The sequence below is a fragment of the Globicephala melas genome, chromosome 6 (genome assembly GCF_963455315.2).
Source record: "Globicephala melas chromosome 6, mGloMel1.2, whole genome shotgun sequence".
Lineage (NCBI taxonomy): Eukaryota > Metazoa > Chordata > Mammalia > Artiodactyla > Delphinidae > Globicephala > Globicephala melas.
The window spans coordinates 663,162-679,920 of NC_083319.1; the positions used below are offsets into that span (position 1 = coordinate 663,162).

Sequence of the window (16,759 nt, forward strand, 5' to 3'; positions counted from 1 at the left end):
TTTATCAGTAACCAAACAAGTGTGAAGTAGCACACTGATCATTTTTCCTCTAGACATTAGAAAAAGAAGTCCGACAGTGCTCAGTGCTGGACGTGGGGAAATTCACCCTCTTCGAGGAGGCAGAAATCAGCGCACGTCTTAGGAATGGGGTTTTGGCGACAGATTCCAAAATGTGACTCTGCAGTGCCCTTTGGTCTCTTCTCTAAGAGGGTAATTGCACAAGTAGAAAAAGATGACGCTCAGAATTCTTTCCGGCCCCGTGGAAACGGATGCAGCTGTCAGGAAGAGTGGCTGGGAGTGGCCCACTGTCCAAAGTTGGCAGGGCGGGGGACACCCCCAGGCAGGCGGGAGGCGGTGACAGGTTTGCCTTTGAGGAGTAAGTACAGCCGGGTGAGACCCTCACGCTCCAGCCACGTGTGCTCCGCCACCGTGGGAGTCCCCTGGCCTGCCTCCCACCCACCGGCCAGCCCTTCAGAGCCTCATACCTGCAGTCAGCGTCCCATGGAACAGAGACCCAGGCCCATCCCCCAGGCCTGCCAGCAGGATTGGTGGGGGAGCACCACACAGCCCCCAGGACAGGCTGACAAAGGAAGCAGCCCAGCACCCACTGCCGAGACGGCACCTCGTGGGGGCCCTCACCCCACAGACCTCCCCAGCACCCTAAAGGTTTGCAACTAGACTGTCTTGATTCAACAGACAGTTGTTTGGACACCAGCACTGGCCCAGCACATAACAGGTGGACCGCCAACACACAGGGACCTTCGTCCGCTGCAGTCCCCTGGGCTTGGAGCCCGAGGGCTGGGCTGGGGGAAGGCACACAGGGCTGGCGGGTCTCAGGGCCTGAAAACCAGCTGCAGGTGGGCCCTCCCCGCCAGCACAGCCCCTCCTGTGGTCCTGTTGCCCTCAGAAGAGAAAGGCAGTGAGCCCTGAGGACCCAGCCCAAGTCCTCCGGGCAGAAAGGGCTCTTCGGGCGGACCAGTCACAGCTCAGGCTCCTGGCTCCGCACATCGGGCCTTATCCACGTCCACAGGGAAGGCACCCTGTTCGCGCTGTTTGCAAAATGCAGGTTCTGGATAAATGTCTGAAAATGTCTAACTGAATGACGTCTGTGTATAAAAAATAGAGCGTTCAAGCTGCTTCTTGTGTTCGGAGGCTCCCGACGAGTTTTGGGACTGGAGGTTCCGGCAGGAGGAGAGGGCCCAGCCTTACCACGTCCAGACACAGATCTGATTCCAGACCTCCGTCAGCCTCCAGAGAGCTTGGCACACACAGACGTGCCCCCCACGCACACGCACAGGCACACGCACGCACAGGCTGCCTGGGGAGGGGCGGGCCGCGTCCTCTCCGCAGGGATGAGTGGGGGTGTCAGGTCCACCTTCTCAGACTCGGCACAGGGCTGGGCCTGCCCACTGGTCCCCGGGGCCGTGTGGGACCCCACGAGCACCGCACCCCAAGGGAAACACAGGTATTTTGCAGAAACCAGTTGAAACATGATACCATGATGAAACCTCATTTAAAGTACTTCTTTTTTTTTTTTTTATTGATTTCATTGAAAACAGAACAAGAAATGGTCTGAGCCAAAAGACTGCTCTTAGAACTTGTCAAAAACATTTCAACAGAAAAAATAAACATGACTGCATTATGAATGTTTTAGAAGAGTCGCACAAAAAAACCCACTGTTACTGCACTAATTACAGTATTTAAAAAAGTATATGCCAAAAAAAAGTATATGACCTGGCAGGCCATCACACAAAAGGTGATGGCAAATTTATTCACACTACAAGACTAACATATTAAAAAAAGTTTTCTCCTGCATTTTATTCTAAAATCACTTTGTTCTCTTTATACAGTTGATAGTTTATTTTCACATGGTGAGTAGAAACCACACCAGAATCAGCACCGTTGTCTGTGTTTTCTGTTTTTTATTTTTTGTTTGTCCTAATGTCCAATAATGGTAGAAAATAAATCAGTTTATTCATCATCAGAGCGTGTGGCTTAGAAATCAACAGAAGGTACCGGCCTCACGGCACTCGCAGGACAGGTGTGGGTCCTCCGTGGGCCGTGGCCCTCCTGCACCCCCAGACCGCTTCCTCGAAAAGAAACACGTTAGAGGTCTGGTATATAGGACTAGATATAGGATTTCTTTAAAAAGCAAACCCACGTTTTCTCCAAGGTCAGTGGCAGCTCGGCCCTGACCTCTCAGGAGAGGTGGGGACAGGGTCTGCGCGGCCCCAGGAGCCGGCACCAGCCCCTCGGGCTGCGGGTGGGTGACGGTGGCTTTGGCGGGGCCACACGGAGGGGTCTGGGTCGACAGGACACTGCCCACAAGCCCAGCGGTGGGACAGGAACGACGGAGAGCAGAGGGGAAACGAGAAACGTGGAAACGACAAAATCACCATCAGAAACTCACGGGCGACACCAGTGCAGAGTCCCAGAGCGCCCACCGCGCAGCCCAGCCCCGCCAGCACCAGGCTGGGACCTCAGACGTCGTCGTGTGCGCTTCTCCTTTTCTCCCCGAACCGCAGCGTGAACGGCATCCGCTTGGGCGCCCAGGCCGTGGCTCTCTCTCATAGCGGGTCGGCGGGGGAGGAGCTGGTGTCGGGCAGCCCGTCCTCCTGGGCGGCCTGGGCGCCGGCCTGCCGCTGGGCCAGGGCGGCGCTGGAGTGCCGGCACTTGGGGGAGCCACAGCGGCAGCTGAACAGCTTGCCTTTGATGTCCCAGAAGCGCTCCCCGTAGTCAAACCTGGGGGGAGAACAGAGCTGGGTGGGGGTCCGGGCCCACCAGCACCTCCCGGGAGCCGGGCCCACCGAGCCCCGCCCGAGCCGTCCAGTCTGGGGCAGGTAGCGCGTGCGCCTGGCGGGCACCTACCCCAGCTGCTCCCCGGCCTCGATCAGGCGGGTGCTGAAGAAGGCGATCCTGGGGAAGCGCAGGTCCTGGTGGGACATGAAGACGCGCACAGGCACCAGGTTGGGCTCGCAGTGGTGGTTGATGAAGCGGCTGACGTTGCCATAGAAACGCGCATCGATGCAGTACAGCTCTCCATCCTGGGGGAGACACGCACTGAGCGTCCCAGGAGGGCAGGCGTGGGCACCGCCACTGCCACGCAGCGGACGCCACCCTCTCCTCCCCCTCCCTCCTGGGGCTTCAACTCCAGGGGTGAAAACGAGCACAAACATGGATAATCTATGTGGCTGGCACCGTTCCATCCGACGCTCTGATGCTGTCAGCACCAGGACAGAGGAGGACAGCATTATGGGAACCACGTGGGGTGGCTAAGGGGCCACATGGTCCTGTAAGGACCACTGGGCAGCACAACTCCCCAGGGACCTGGTGATGGAGAAGCAGGGATACAACTTAGCAGGAGTGGGAGATGCAGGGGGCACTGGGCAGGAGGACAGACGGGAAAGGGGAACAGAGGGGCAGAGGGACACGGGGACGGGGGGCAGAGGGACGGGGGGCGGAGAGACAGAGGGACGGAGGGCAGAGGGACAGGGGAGCAGAGGAGCAGAGGGACAGGAGACAGAGGGACGGGAGGCAGAGTGACAGAGGGGCAGAGGGGCAGAGGAGTAGAGGGACAGAGGAGTAGAGGGCTAGAGGGACAGAGGAGCAGAGGTGTAGAGGGACAGAGGGGCAGAGGGACAGGGGGGGCAGAGAGGCAGGGGGCAGCGGGGCAGAGGGGCAGCGGGGCAGAGTTGCTTGGGAGCTGAGGGGCTGAGGGGCAGTGGGACAGCGGGAGGGAAGCTGCCAGGTCGCTCACGAGGGGACTCAGAAAACCACAGACCCTTCAGGACAGAGAGGAGCCCCGGGACCGGGGTCCCAACCATGCCTCTGGCATTGCTGCCGCGGTAACAACACAGGGCAGAAGGGGCTGAGCTGACCGTGAGAAAGGGGCCTGGTCTAACCATCCGAGCCGTGGGAAAGAGTTTTCTCTGGAAGGATCCAGAGCACAAGATCGACCCAAAGTCAGAGGGGCCACGCGGCGAGGACACCCACCCAGAACCGAACCCCTGAGCGAGCAGCAAGCAGACCCCCCGGAGCACCACCATGCCGTCGGCCACTGCGGTCTGACCCTCACGCCAGCGGCCAGGGGGCCGGGGCCAGGGAAGAGCCTCAACTATACTGATTTTCTCCCCCTTTCTGTGTCTTTATCCATAAAGACAAGAGTAAGAAATCCTTGGAGGAAGTGAAACATGTTTTCACTTTTTCTCTTTTCTTTTTTCCTAAGCTGAACAAGAGACTAAAGGAGCAGCAGAAAGGGGTGGGTGAGAAGCAGGTGCCCGTGTGACGAAGGAAGGAGGCCCGGGGCTGGACCCCAAGCAGCGAAGGGCCCTGCGGACACCGCCTCTACCACCCAGGGGCGCGAGGCGGCCCAGACACCCCCTCCCCCCTGGGTCCCTAAGGGGAGTCCCTGTAAGGGTCCTGCATGGAGACCCCGCCCAGAGCCTGCAGGACCCACAGGTGGCCCCCCAGGGACACCAAGGCTTCCTGGGGGACAAGAGGGGGTTCTGCCCACTGGCCCCTGGCCCTGGGCCCCCGCCATGCTGCCCACACTTCCCAGGAGTTACGTCCTGAGCCCTTGGTCACCGGCCTGCACCGAGCGGGGGCCACCCATCCTGAAGACCTGACCATTCCCCTCTATGAGGACCCTGCGTCCCTCCTGCGACAAGCAGCCTTTCTCGGTCTTTAAGATGCGTCCTTTCAGATGTATGTGCTGCCTTTTTAAAGCTTCTCTGATCCAGAAACCACCCACACCTGGTTCTGAGGCAAAAATACTGTGGGGAGGGAGCCCCACGCCCACACGAGCCACCCACATCGTGACTCTGAGAGGCTGAGGGCGTGAGGGCACCCGGGTTAACCAGGGGACTCGAGAAGAGGCTTGAAGCGGGAGGAGATGGGGACAGAGCAGGTGTTTGGAAGGTTTCAGAACAGCAAGGAGAGGGACAGACTCAGCAGCATGAGGACAGGTGATCAGACCCAGGAAATACCTGGAAGGCAGAACCGGAAAGTTTCCTGATGCCTCAAATGGTGGGTGGGGGAGCGAGGCACGGGCAGATGGCCCAGTGGGTATGGGCACTCTGACATGCCAACACTCGGGGACACACAGGCCTGAGCTGGAACGGCCGGGGGACGTGCTGCATCCGTGGCTTTTTACGTGCCCAGAACGAAAGACCCATGGGGTAAGACTGAAGAGGGCTACCTGCTCGGGCCCAGGAGGAGTGGACCAGAGCAAGCAGGAGACCCACACAGCTGGGGGCCGGGGCTGAGGGCCCAGAGTCAGCGGCACTCGGGTTGCCAGGACCCTCCCGGGGGCACAGCCCGGTGTGCGGGGCTGAAGAGACGGAAAGGCCAGGGGTCAAAGGCAGCGGTCGCAGCAACGGGAGGAGAGAGGGTGGCCATTGGAGAGATGTCCCTATGGGGGCCAGGGGCTGGCAGGGGTCCAGGAGCTGCTCAGGGGAGGAGCTGAGAAACAAGCACAGCAATCAGACAGGGTAACTCCACGTCTTAGAATCTGATAATTAAGAAATGGGCTTGGAATCTGCAGTGTTCTTACAGAAGCACCAGCCAGAGCAGTCTGGAGACAGAAAGCTCCTCCCAGACAGGTAAGCGGGGAACATGGAGAGGCCTGTGTGGGGCCCCCTTGGGGCCCCCAGGAACGCCCCCTCCGCCCCTCCCTGGACAGCGTCCGCACATGCCCCATCTGTCAAAGGATGTTGGTGAGAATCAGAGCGCCGACCTGTGGTCAGGCAAGCTGCCTGGTCTGCGGAGACTCGAGACAGCCTGACAGAACATTTCAGAAAAAGCAACAAAGAAAACGCCTCGTGAAGGAGCGGACGCTCCGGGAAGGCTCCTCCACGGGGGTCGAGCTCAGCGGCTGGCGTTCCTAGCTGTGCTGCACAGCGGGCATGAGGCCGGGGGGCTAGGGCCCTGCGAACCTTCCTTGCTACAGGTGGGACCCTGAGGGCTGCACCCCAGGGCGAGGGTCACTGCAGGGGAGGCTGGGCGAGACTCGGAGAGGCTGGCGGCTGCAGCTCAGCCCCGAACCACCCTCGTTCCCACAAATGGACCGAGTGATTCCAGATGAGGGCTCTGAAGCCTCAATGCATTTCTTCAGGCAGGTTTGCAAATACAGAGTTTGGAACCCAAACAAAAACTCATCAGGAACAAGGGGCAATGGGCAAACAGAATGAAAATAAGCAGGAAACCCCCAGACACTAGACACAGACCCACAGGCACAGATGCTAGCGGTGCCAGATGGTCGGGGGCAGGCTCTGGGGACACATGCAGGCCAGCCTATGGGCCAGTGCAGGCCGACCACCGGCAGCACAACGCCCCGTGCTGAAGCAGGCGTGAGATTACAAACCAGTAATGATGGCCCAACAATGGCCCATAAAATCAGATTATCCACCATGTTACTACAGTAAGTACAAGAGAGATTGTAGGGGCATTTCAGCAGATGCAGAAAAACACTGAACACAGCCTAACGTCAATCCAGGTCACTCTTGGTGGACTAGGGACAGAGCTCTGAGCACCAGCGCCCGTGGGAGCCTGGGTTCTGGAAGCTTTTCTCCACCAAGGCAGGCACAGCGGCCCGGCCGGGAGGGGACCGTGTGCTGATGACACGATCGTGTCCACTGAGAAGAGAACTCACAAATAAATGCTACATCTAGTCAGTGAGTTTAACAGGTCACAGAGTTAAAAGTTAGTTGGGGGCTTCTCTGGTGGTGCAGTGGTTGAGAGTCCGCCTGCCGATGCAGGGGACACAGGTTCGTGCCCCGGTCCGGGAAGATCCCACATGCTGCGGAGTGGCTGGGCCCGTGAGCCATGGCCGCTGAGCCTGCGTGTCCGGAGCCTGTGCTCCGCAATGGGAGAGGCCACAACAGTGAGAGGCCCGCGTACAGCAAAAAAAAAAAAAAAAAAAATTAGTTAGAAAAAAGTAACTATTTCTATGTGTCAAGCAACTAAATCAGGGGAAAAAATGCCATTTACAAGAGCACTGAAATGGTCCAACACCAGGACCCTGCTCCCCACCACAAAGGAGCAGCCAGCACTGGACCTGCCCTCCTGCCAGGATTCTCCAGATGCTTGGGACACGTGTGCCAGGGACATGGCCGAGCCTCCCATGAAGCTGCCAGTCACCACCACGCGGCCCCAGGGGATGAGGACACATCCACCCAAAGCCTGACATGAATGCTCTCAAAAGCTGCGCTAACCGCCAACACCTGGAAACAGCCCAAGTGCGTCTGCGGTGGATGGAGGAGCAGCCTGAGGGGTATCCACACGACGGAGCAGTGATGACCCAACCAACACAAACACGTGACACCGCAGACGAGCCCCCAGAGGTTCCCTCCACCAGGGAGAGGGCCAGACCCAGAGGCCATGTGCCGTGGGAATCCACCCGTACGACATTCTGGAAACGGCAAACGGCAGGGACAGAGGGGCCGGGTGTCCCCGAGAGCTGGTCTGCAAATCTCGGTGCAGTGGTGCTCACCCCAGCCTCGCTCGCTCACAGAACCCCACCCCCTGGGCAACCTGTGACTCGCTTCTCACGAAAGCCACTCCCGCGATCACATCACACCGTGCATGGTTCTCCTGCTGGCCTTCAAGAAGGGGGCTGTGTGCTTGGGGCCCCTGGGAGCAGACAGAGCCCCGGCTGGACCTCAGTCCTGCAGCCAAGAACTTGCGTTCTGACAACCAGCATGTGAGCCCGAGGACTCCGAGGTCCAAGGTCCAGAAAAGACGCAGCCGGACCACGCCTGGACGGCCTGGGTGACCCTGAGCAGAGGACCCTGAGATCACTGATGGGGCAGGAACAAGGAGACGCCTGTCAAAACCAACAGAGCTGGACACATAAATGGGTGAATTTCCTGCATATAAATTAGGCCTCAGTAAACAAGTCAGCACCAGAACACTTCTACGAGGGCATCTACAAAAAGCTCACAGCTCACATCACACTTAGTGTTCAAAGAATGAATGCTTCTCCCTTGACAGAGACAGGCAAGGCTGTCCCCTCCCACTGCTGAGACCCCAGCCAGGCTCTCAGCACAGACTCAGAAGGGCAAGGAAGAAGTAGAGCTGTCTTTACTCACACATGACACAGTTATGCATACAGAAAATCCTAGAGAATCGTCAAAAAAGCTACTGGAATTAACAAGTGGATTTAGCAAGGTCGGTATACAAAAACCCAAGTATTTCCATATCCTAGCAACACTCAGACAACGAAGTGACAGCAACACTGTTTACGAAAGCATAAGAGCATGGGATACTTGGGAATAAACTTAAGGGAACATGGGTAAGATCTACACCCTGAGAGCCCGCAAGCTCTGCGGACACCTGGACGCAACACCAGGGACCAGGAGACCTAACGCTGTGCAGACGCCGACGCCCTAAACTCAGCAACAAACGGGAGGCAACCCCAGCAGGGCTCCGGCCGCGGCTTCCTGGACTGATGCCCTGATTCCAGAATCTACAGGGAAATGCAAAGGACACAGAAAAGGTGAAACGGCTTTTGGAGGAAACAGGGTCTGAGCACAACGCGACCTGGTTTCAGGGTTTAGTCTCACAGCCGTACCGGCGCACCTTGGTTTGCTGAACTTTGCAGACACCGCATCCAGTGCGTCTGCGGGCTCCATTCTTCCAACAGTATCTGCTTACTTCCTGTCTCCGTCACATTCTGGTAATTCTCGTAGTATTTTAAACGTTTTCAGTACTACTGTATTTGTTACGGTATCTGTGGTCAGTGACCTTTGATGTTACTACTATGACCCGCTGAAGGCTCAGATGATGGTTAGCATTTTTTAGCAATAAAGCATCTTTTGATTAAGGTATATACATTATTTTTATAAGATAATGCTATTGTACACTTAATAGCCTATAGTATAAACATGACTTTTAGATGCACTGGGACCAAAAAAAAAAAAAAGTGTGTACTGTAATACGCTCTACTGTAATATTCACTGTGTTGCTGGTCTGGAACTGAACCCGCAGCATCTCCGAGGTGTGCCTGTGATCGGGACAGAGTGATGTAGGTTACGGATTGGCAAATAAATCAAAGGAAAAAAACATAGTCCAGACAGACCTACTTTCAATAGTGCAAGTAGAGACTCTACATTCACATGGACAAAAGGGACCCTCAACCCCTATCTCACACCAAAAACAAAAATCAATGCAAAACGTGAGACCTGAAACCGTGAGACTTCTAGAAGAAAACAGAGGTGGGAAGCCCTTTGATATTGGTCTTGAATGATTTTTTGGATTTGACACCAAAAGCAAAGACAACAAAAGCAAAAGTAAACAAGTGGACTACACTGAACTAAAAAGCTTCTGCACAGCAAAGGAAACCATCAACAAAATGAAAAAGCAGGTACCAGGTGTTCCCTGGTGGTCCACGGGTTAGGACTCAGCGCTTTCACTGCCATAGGCCCAGGTTCACTCCCTGGTCGGGGAACTAAGATCCTGTAAGCCGAGACGTGCGGCAAAAAAGAAAGAAAAAGGCAGCTACCGAATGGGAGAAAATATTTGCAAACCATGTGTCTGATAAGGGGTTATTATCCAAAATATATAAAGAACTCACACAACTCAGTAGCAAAAAAAAAAAAGCCAATTTAAAAAATGGGCAGAGGAACTGAATAATCATCTTTCCAAAGAAGACACACAGATGGCCAACAGGTACATGAAAAGATGCTCCACATCACTAATCATCAGAGAAATGCACATCAAAACCACAATGATTAATCACCTCACACCTGTCAGAATGACGTCATCAAAAAGACAAGAAGCACTGGCGAGGGTGTGGAGAAAAGGGAGCCCTCGGTGCACTGCGGGGGGGAGGTAAATCGGTGCGGCCACTGTGGACAACAGTGTGGATGAAGCTTCCTCAAGAAGGTGAAAACAGAACTACCGTGTGATCCAGCGATCCCACTCCAGGACATTTACGAAGGAAACAAAACCACAACCTTGAAGAGATATCTGCTCCCGCATGTCCACTGCAGCATTATTCACAGCAGCCAAGATACGGAAATAACCAAGTGTCCATTAATGGATAAGAAAATGTGGCACACACATACAGTGGAATACTATTCAGCCTTAAAAAAAAAAGGCAATCCTGCCATTTGGGACAATATGGATGAACCTCAAGGGCATCATCTGAGATAAGCCAGCAAATGACAAAGACGGCATGGTGTCACTTTATGTGGCCTCTTACTATTTTTTTTAAGGCAAACTTTCATGGAAACCGAGTAGAATAGGGGTTGCCAGGGGGTGAGGAGTGGGGGAAACAGGGAGACAGTAAATTTATAAAATGAAAAAGGTCTGAGGATCAAATGTATAACATGGTGACTACAGTTGATGACACTGTTTTGTACAGCCGAAATTTGCTAAGAGAATAGAACTTAAGTGATCTCACCAAAAAAAATATGTTAAGCGAAAAAAACAAACCATATACAAAAGTTCTTGAAACAGATCATAGATCTAAATGTAATTTTGCTAAAATACAAAAATTCTAGAGAAAAGAGAAAATCTTCACAACCTTGCAGCAAAGATTTCTTAGGACACATAAAGCACTAAACCATTAAAAACGTTTTCTGTTCTGTGAAGAGGAAGGAAAGGCAGGAGGGAAATACTCACAACACACGTTGGACAAAGGGTACCGTTCAGGGCTTGTGAAGAGCTCTTACGACAAGCGGCCCGACGGAACAACACACAATACATTTTTAAAACTTCTCCACGAACGAGGATGTAAGGAAGCCACTAAGCTGTGAAGAGACACTGCCATGTAATGAAGATGTGGTGCATACAGTGGAACATTACTCAGCCATAAAAAGGAACGAAATAGTGTCATTTGCAGAGATGTGGGTGGACCCAAAGACTCACACAGAGTGAAGTAAGTCAGAAAAACATATCATATAATACTGCTTATATGTGGAATCTAGAAAAATGGTACAGATGAACTTATTTGCAAAGCAGAAATGGAGACACAGATGTAGAGAACAAACATATGGACCCCAAGGGGGGGAAGGGAGGGTGGGATGAACTGGGAGATTGGGATTGACATACATACACTACTGTGTATAAGATAGATAACTAATGAGAACCTACTGTATAGCACAGGGAGCTCTACTCAGTGCTCTGTGGTGACCTAAATGGGAAGGAAATCCAAAAAAAAGGCGATATATGTATATGTATAGCTGATTCACTTTGCTGTACAGCAGAAACACAACATGGTAAAGCAACTATACTCCAATAAAAATTATTTAAAAAAAAAGATGCTGCCATCACGGGGCATCAAAATTAGTGTCTGAGCTGCCCTTTCCTGCTGGCGAGTGTGGGGGGAACAAGCCCTCCGGAAACTGTTTGCCGTTTCTTCTAAAGTCAGTAAGTGAACACTCACCAGACGGCAGTAATTCCACCCCCAAGAATTTACCGAGAGAAACAAAGACTCACATCCACAGAAGTCAAGCCTGAAAATCCACCGCAGGTGCACTCCTGGCCATAAAACCCAGAACCAGCGGGTCCACCCGCAGGCCAGCACACAGCCCCGCACGGCTATCTGGGTCACCACTCCCAACGGGAAGGAGCAGATGGCCCAGCGAACCATCACAGGTCAACGCTATGACCCTAACCGGATTCACAGGTCAGTGCTCTGAGCCTAACTGGTTCACAGGTCAATGGTGTGACCCTAACTGGATTCACAGGTTCAAAGCTCTGCCCCTATCCTGGTTTACAGGTCAGTGCTCTGACCCTAACTGGTTCACAGGTCAATGCTCTGACCCTAACGGGTTCACAGGTCAATGCTCTGACCCTATCCTGGTTCACAGGTCAGTGCTCTGATCCTAACCTGGTTCACGGGTCAATACTATGATCCCTAATGAGGTTTACAGGTTCGATGCCATGATCTAATCTGGCTCACAGGTTCAATGCTATGCAATCAAATCCCTACAGGAGTTTTGCGGAACTTGTCAAGCTGATTTTAAAACTTATACGGAAACTTTGAGAGACCAAGAAGAGCAGACACTCCCAAGAACCCCAAGGTAAGGGGAGGTAAACTAGGATAACTAATACGGTACAGGCTGCCCAAGGCAGTCGGCAGACAGAGGCCAATCCAAGGTCTCGCAGACACCTGATATATGACAAAATCTGCACTGCTGAGGGGTGGGGAAAGGACAATCTTTTCAACAAATGGTGCTCCGTCACACAGATGTCAATACAGGGAAAAAAATAAAGCTTGACCCCCTTCAGCACCTTCTGGGAAACAATATAAATGTATATCTTTGTGAGCTGGGTTTTGGAAAGACTTGTCTTGGGCGTTATAGAAACCCACCTGTACACAGAAAAAGACTGCAAAGTTGGAGGAGAGTAAAAATAAGAACTTCTGTTCATTAAAAGACATCGTCAGGAAGTAAACAAGCCACAGAGGGAAGATATCTGCAAGTCAAACGTCAGGAAAGAGCACTGATCCAGAACATGGAGAGAACTGCTGCAAACCAGTAAGAGGCCAACTGCTCAGCAGACACAGGTGGGCAGGAAACCCGGCCCGGCTGCAGTGCCCCCCCCCCGCCACACACACACGCGCACGCGCGCACAGGCCGGGCAGATGGCCGCGGTGCCATGGGGAAGGCCTGGCCCCACGGCCCTGGGCTAGAGCCGCGCCCCAGGCTGCAACCTCCAGGAACACAGGCTCCTCTTCCAGACACTTGTCTCACAAATGCTGACCCCTTAGGGTGTGGCTGCAGGGGCAGCGCGGGGTCAGGCGATGAGCAGGGCGCTCTGAAGACACAGCCAAGAGTGGCAGGCACGGGAAGGGGAGCGCCTGGCTTCACCCGACCTACAGGTGGCTGTTCAGGGGTCTCGCAGCTGCTGCGGGGAACAGAGTACTTGTTTCCCCGCCTCCACCTGAACTCCCTCCCACTGGCAGCGATGGCGAGTTCTTAGAAGGTCTGAAGTCAGCAATTTTTGAATTAAGGAGCAACCCTGGGAGCCAGGACAAGGCAGGACAGGGCAGCCTGCGATGGCTCAGAAACTGCCCTGGGAACCAGGGCCCGGAGCGGATGAAGCCAGGGTCCAGCTCTTCTACCCACACCTGGGAGGGCACCGGGGTCACAGAGAGACGCACCCACCCTGTTCACAAGTGTGACCCTCACTCCACTCGAAGGCTCGACCCCCGTGCACATGGCCCCCGAGCCTCTTGGCGGTCCTCACCCTTGCTGAGAAGGAAGGTGGGGCTCAGAGGCTGGAGGGACATGTCCGAGGTCCCACACTCTCACGCGAGGCTCGCTGGGCAAGCTCAGGACCTCTGGGATCAGGGACCCAGCGCCAGTCTGGCGGGCGAGCCTCCTTACCAGCCCGGGCCCCGCCAGCAGGCCCCTCCACGTGGCACAGTCCCATCAGCTCTACGCCCAACCCCTCAGGACGCGTTACCTTGTTGTCAAGGTCAAAGAGGTAAGAATCTTCCTCACGCACGTCAGCTTCCGAGTCAGAGATGAGCTCCCCGACATACCTGCGGAGGCGGAGGCAGACGAAAACGTGACAGGCGCATGTCCCCCAGGACCCAGACGCAGGGCACAGGGGCCCTGACAGAGCCCACATGACTGAGAATTCTGCCTGTGACTGAACAGGGACTTCATCCGGGTCCCAGAAAATGATGACACAGAAACCCTCTATCTGACCAGGGGTCCAAAATGATCATCCCCTACACGTCATGAAGTGCTGATGGATCTTCTGAAATAAGTTATGAGCTGGTGAGAAAGTGCAGGCAGAAACGCAGAGGTGGGCGGGGGCTGCCCGCAGCGTGAGCACACAGCCAGGCCCAGGCAGCCCCTCCCCGGTGAGCGTGGGGCCCCCCACTGGCCAGTGTGCACTCCTAGTCGCACCCTCCCACGTGACAGCAGCAGCCCTGGGCTGACCGGGCCCTCACTTACTCGCAAACAAAGGTGCCCAGTGGGATGTCCTGCAGGGACCGCACGCCCCAGCCCATGTTCTGCGTCCGATAGAGCTGCAGCCTCGTCCTGGAAAACAGGATCAGCCACTCACGGCCACGTTCCACCACACTCAGCTCACACTCATGTTACCACACAAGTGACAGGAGTAAAAAACACAGAAAATACAACTTTCACGTCTGGAGATGCGTTAGAACTTCGCATGCAATGCAGCAGTGACACCTAGAGTTACCCCACCCCAACCGCGCCCCTGCACCAAGGCGCCACTCACAGCGTCCTTCACACCCTCAGGAGGCAGGGGAACCTCAGACACCAGCCTGAGGTCAGCGCGTGGAACACGGCCCCCGGCCCTCCCTGAGCCTCAGTGCCCTCATCGCCAACGTGTGACGAGGACCAAAGGGGTTATTAGCAGGCCCGCTGGTCCCAGGCTGCAACGCAGGCGAGCTCGGGCAGCGTGCCAACCACAGGGCTGAGCTGGCCCCTGGGGGCAGCTGCGGGGCCCCTCCCAGGCCCCGAGAGCTAGGGCATCCCGCCAGCCATTTGTGTGTCCAGTGGCGTGTCTGTCCTCACACCCAAGGCCTTTCTGCCACACGCCAGGACACAGAAGTATGGGCTGGTCACAAGTGCTGTAAGGTTACACTGATATTAATAGACCCCAAGATACCGTATAAACTTACATAGGATACAAATCCTCCCTCGTAACCTTTGATTTTCCAACTCTCGAGCATGTTCACGGAGGGAAGTTTCATGACCAGAACCCCAGGGTCTGGCTCTGGGTGGTCAGTGAACCGAGTGCCCGAGTACCAAGTGGCAACATGTTTTACATGAGACTCAGTACGTGGGTATGAGGGAAGCACATGAGTGTTCACACCAGATCAGGACCTCGTGAGCTTGGACCACACAGCTCTTGGCAAGCCTGCCTCTTGCCTTCGGGCCGTCTGACCTGAACCCAAGTCTGAGCGGGTAGGAAACATGGAAGGCTTCCGCTCTTTACGTCAACCTCTATAACATCAGCAGAGGCCGAGGGCTCCGAGAAAGCCACCTCCACGTGCAAACACACACACGCTAAACACACGCTGCTCCCGTTTGTGGACACACACGTGAAACTAGAGAGCTGCCCAAGGGACTTGACTGCTTTCAAACTTTACCACGGAGACCCTGGCGCCAGCCCGCGGCACCTCACCTGAGGCCGTTTTGCACGACGCGGTTCCGGCAGGTCCTCCAGCAGGAGCAGGCGTGGTTGCACTCGAAGAGCAGGGGCGGCTCCGCCATGTTGAACTCGGGCAGGAGCCGGCCATCCTGCGGACAGACGCGTAGCGAGGGCTAAGTAACTGACACCAACATGCCTCCTCAAATCAAAACACCGCCCCAGAAAGCATGGTTTCTGGCCAAACTCCACACCTGGGAGGACAGGGTAAGGCCACACGCTCAGGCTTTGTCCAAGGCCACGCAAAGTCTCTGGCCAGGAATCTACATGGCTTTTGGAAACCTCTGGGACAGCTCTCCCTGGTCCCTGACTGTGGCCAGCCTCTCTGCCCCAGTCGACCTCCCCCCATCCCCGTCATCCTCTCTCAGCCTCCCTGAGGCCATCAGCTCGTGGGCCCCTGGACTCCTGCTCTGCAGCCTCCAGCCTGGACCCCCTGCCAGCACCACCTGCCACTCTGCAAACCCCCAGCTCCCGAGGGACCTGTCACCGCTTTGCTGTCCGACACCCGAGATGCAGCAGAGACGCTGGGCTGAGCCCAGGCCGTGCAGCCGCGTCCGAGGCCCTGCCAGCTCCAGTGGCTGCTCTGAACAGTTAAAGAACTTGCCCCCACTCAGCACGGCCAGGCTTCGCAGGAAACACCAGGAGACCTGAGCCCCGCCAGTCCTGCCCACGACACCTGAGCCTCTTGTTTGGACGACACTCTTGACGCCCCCTTTGCTGTAATGTTGACTCTGTGCCAGTGGCCTCCATGCCGGGCCTGTGTGCCCTCTCCATTCCAGGACACCCTGAACTCCCCAAACCAAAGCCAGGGAGGGCTCTCGTCTCAGAAACCGGCCTTGGGAGCCCTTCTCTCCTCGGCTCCCTCCAGGCCAGGCTCAGGGATGGCCACCTCTGCCGCCCAGTCAGTTCCCTCTGGCCACCCCCAGGGCCCACAGAGAATGCTGGCTCCATCCCCAGTACCCGGCCTCGGTCCTGCCCCTATCCCCTGGTGGCCTCTGTCGCTCCTCCCCAGCCAGGCCCCCACGCAGGCTCACCTTGTCGTACCAGCAGCGCATGCTCAGCTGGCCGCACATGCAGTTGCTGGAGGAGCAGTCGTCGATGCACACGCAGTACTGGAGGGAGGGGCGTGTCAGACGGAGCCCCGCCCCGCCCCCCAGTGCTGTTCACAACTCCAGTGACAATCCTCAAAATTCTGACTCTTGAGGACACGGGGGGCGTGCAGCCCCTCAGGAAGGAGGGTGTGGAGAGAACGCTCAGGCACGAGGCCTCGGGGGCTCGCAGGAGGGGCTGGGGAGGGACCCAAAGGAGGAAAGGAGGCTCAGACACTGGGTGGGCACAGCCCCAGGAGGGGAAAGACCAGGGCAGAGCCACTGCGGCCCTGAGGGCACCCCTCCCCGCTGCCCAGGCTGCTCTGGGGGCCGCAGAGGCAACATCCCACAGCAGGGCCCCCCCACCGCTGACCTGCAGGTGGGTAATGTTCCTGTCGATGTTCATGGGGGACGTCACACAGTTCTGAGACACGTACTTATAGTTGCTGGGGCACGGCTCGCTGTCCACACCGTTGACACACGGTATGGGGATTCGCTCATAGCCCCGAGCGATGTCTCTGCCGCAGGAAGGG

General features: G+C 55.8%; 1 protein-coding gene across 7 annotated transcripts in view; it reads right to left on the bottom strand.

Annotated features, from left to right (window-relative positions):
• Positions 1-1,310: 1,310 nt before the first annotated feature.
• EHMT1 (euchromatic histone lysine methyltransferase 1) overlaps positions 1,311-16,759 on the bottom strand; it is a 144,701-nt gene continuing 129,252 nt past the window's right edge. For 6 of the 7 annotated variants that reach the window (XM_060300067.2, XM_060300066.2, XM_030838130.3 and 3 more), the window contains exons 21-27: positions 16,600-16,744; positions 16,173-16,250; positions 15,115-15,230; positions 13,914-14,000; positions 13,414-13,492; positions 2,869-3,044; positions 1,311-2,742 (exon numbers count right to left, since the gene is read on the bottom strand). In XM_060300067.2, the coding sequence (XP_060156050.1) occupies positions 2,568-2,742; positions 2,869-3,044; positions 13,414-13,492; positions 13,914-14,000; positions 15,115-15,230; positions 16,173-16,250; positions 16,600-16,744 (856 nt within the window). In that variant the 3' untranslated portion in view covers positions 1,311-2,567. The remainder of the gene's footprint in view (positions 2,743-2,868; positions 3,045-13,413; positions 13,493-13,913; positions 14,001-15,114; positions 15,231-16,172; positions 16,251-16,599; positions 16,745-16,759) is intronic. The other variant, XM_030838127.3, reaches the window with a different exon arrangement.